Genomic DNA, 414 nt, shown 5'->3' with positions numbered 1-414 from the left:
TACGTACCTACATTTTTTTTTAAATTTAAAGTATATTATTCCAAATATTTTATTTTTTAATTCATATTTTAAATCCAGAATACGTATTTTTCTTAAATTATATTACAATTCCATTTGCACCCGACGTAAATAAATAAAAAAAACAAATAGGAATCTTGGCAAGCTCTTAAACTCACAGCACATGGCCACACGTGCTTTAAATCTTGGGCTAAAAGTGCAACCGCAAGTATGAGACAAAACGACGGTTAGCAAGGTCACGCAAAGCTTCTTAAGTGAACAAAAATACGATAATGTTCACCGCCATCTTTCCTATGACGTCAAGGAACTGTCATAGTTTGGGAGAAAAAATCTCACGACAAGAAAACGGAGATTTCGTATTATGCTGAGAAGCGGTCAGTGAAAATGTCTGTTTTT

General features: G+C 33.3%; 1 protein-coding gene across 1 annotated transcript in view; it reads right to left on the bottom strand.

The window, feature by feature from the left end:
- The window catches only part of LOC119594236 (zygotic gap protein knirps-like), a 4,657-nt gene extending 4,474 nt beyond the window's left edge, over nucleotides 1-183 (bottom strand). The window contains exon 1 of the mRNA XM_037943306.1: nucleotides 177-183. Within this exon, the coding sequence (XP_037799234.1) occupies nucleotides 177-183 (7 nt within the window). The remainder of the gene's footprint in view (nucleotides 1-176) is intronic.
- Nucleotides 184-414: the final 231 nt, after the last annotated feature.

This window comes from Penaeus monodon, chromosome 33 (assembly GCF_015228065.2).
Source record: "Penaeus monodon isolate SGIC_2016 chromosome 33, NSTDA_Pmon_1, whole genome shotgun sequence".
NCBI lineage: Eukaryota > Metazoa > Arthropoda > Malacostraca > Decapoda > Penaeidae > Penaeus > Penaeus monodon.
The sequence above is the reverse complement of the archived record's forward strand: the minus strand, read 5'-3'. Positions and strand labels throughout refer to the sequence as shown.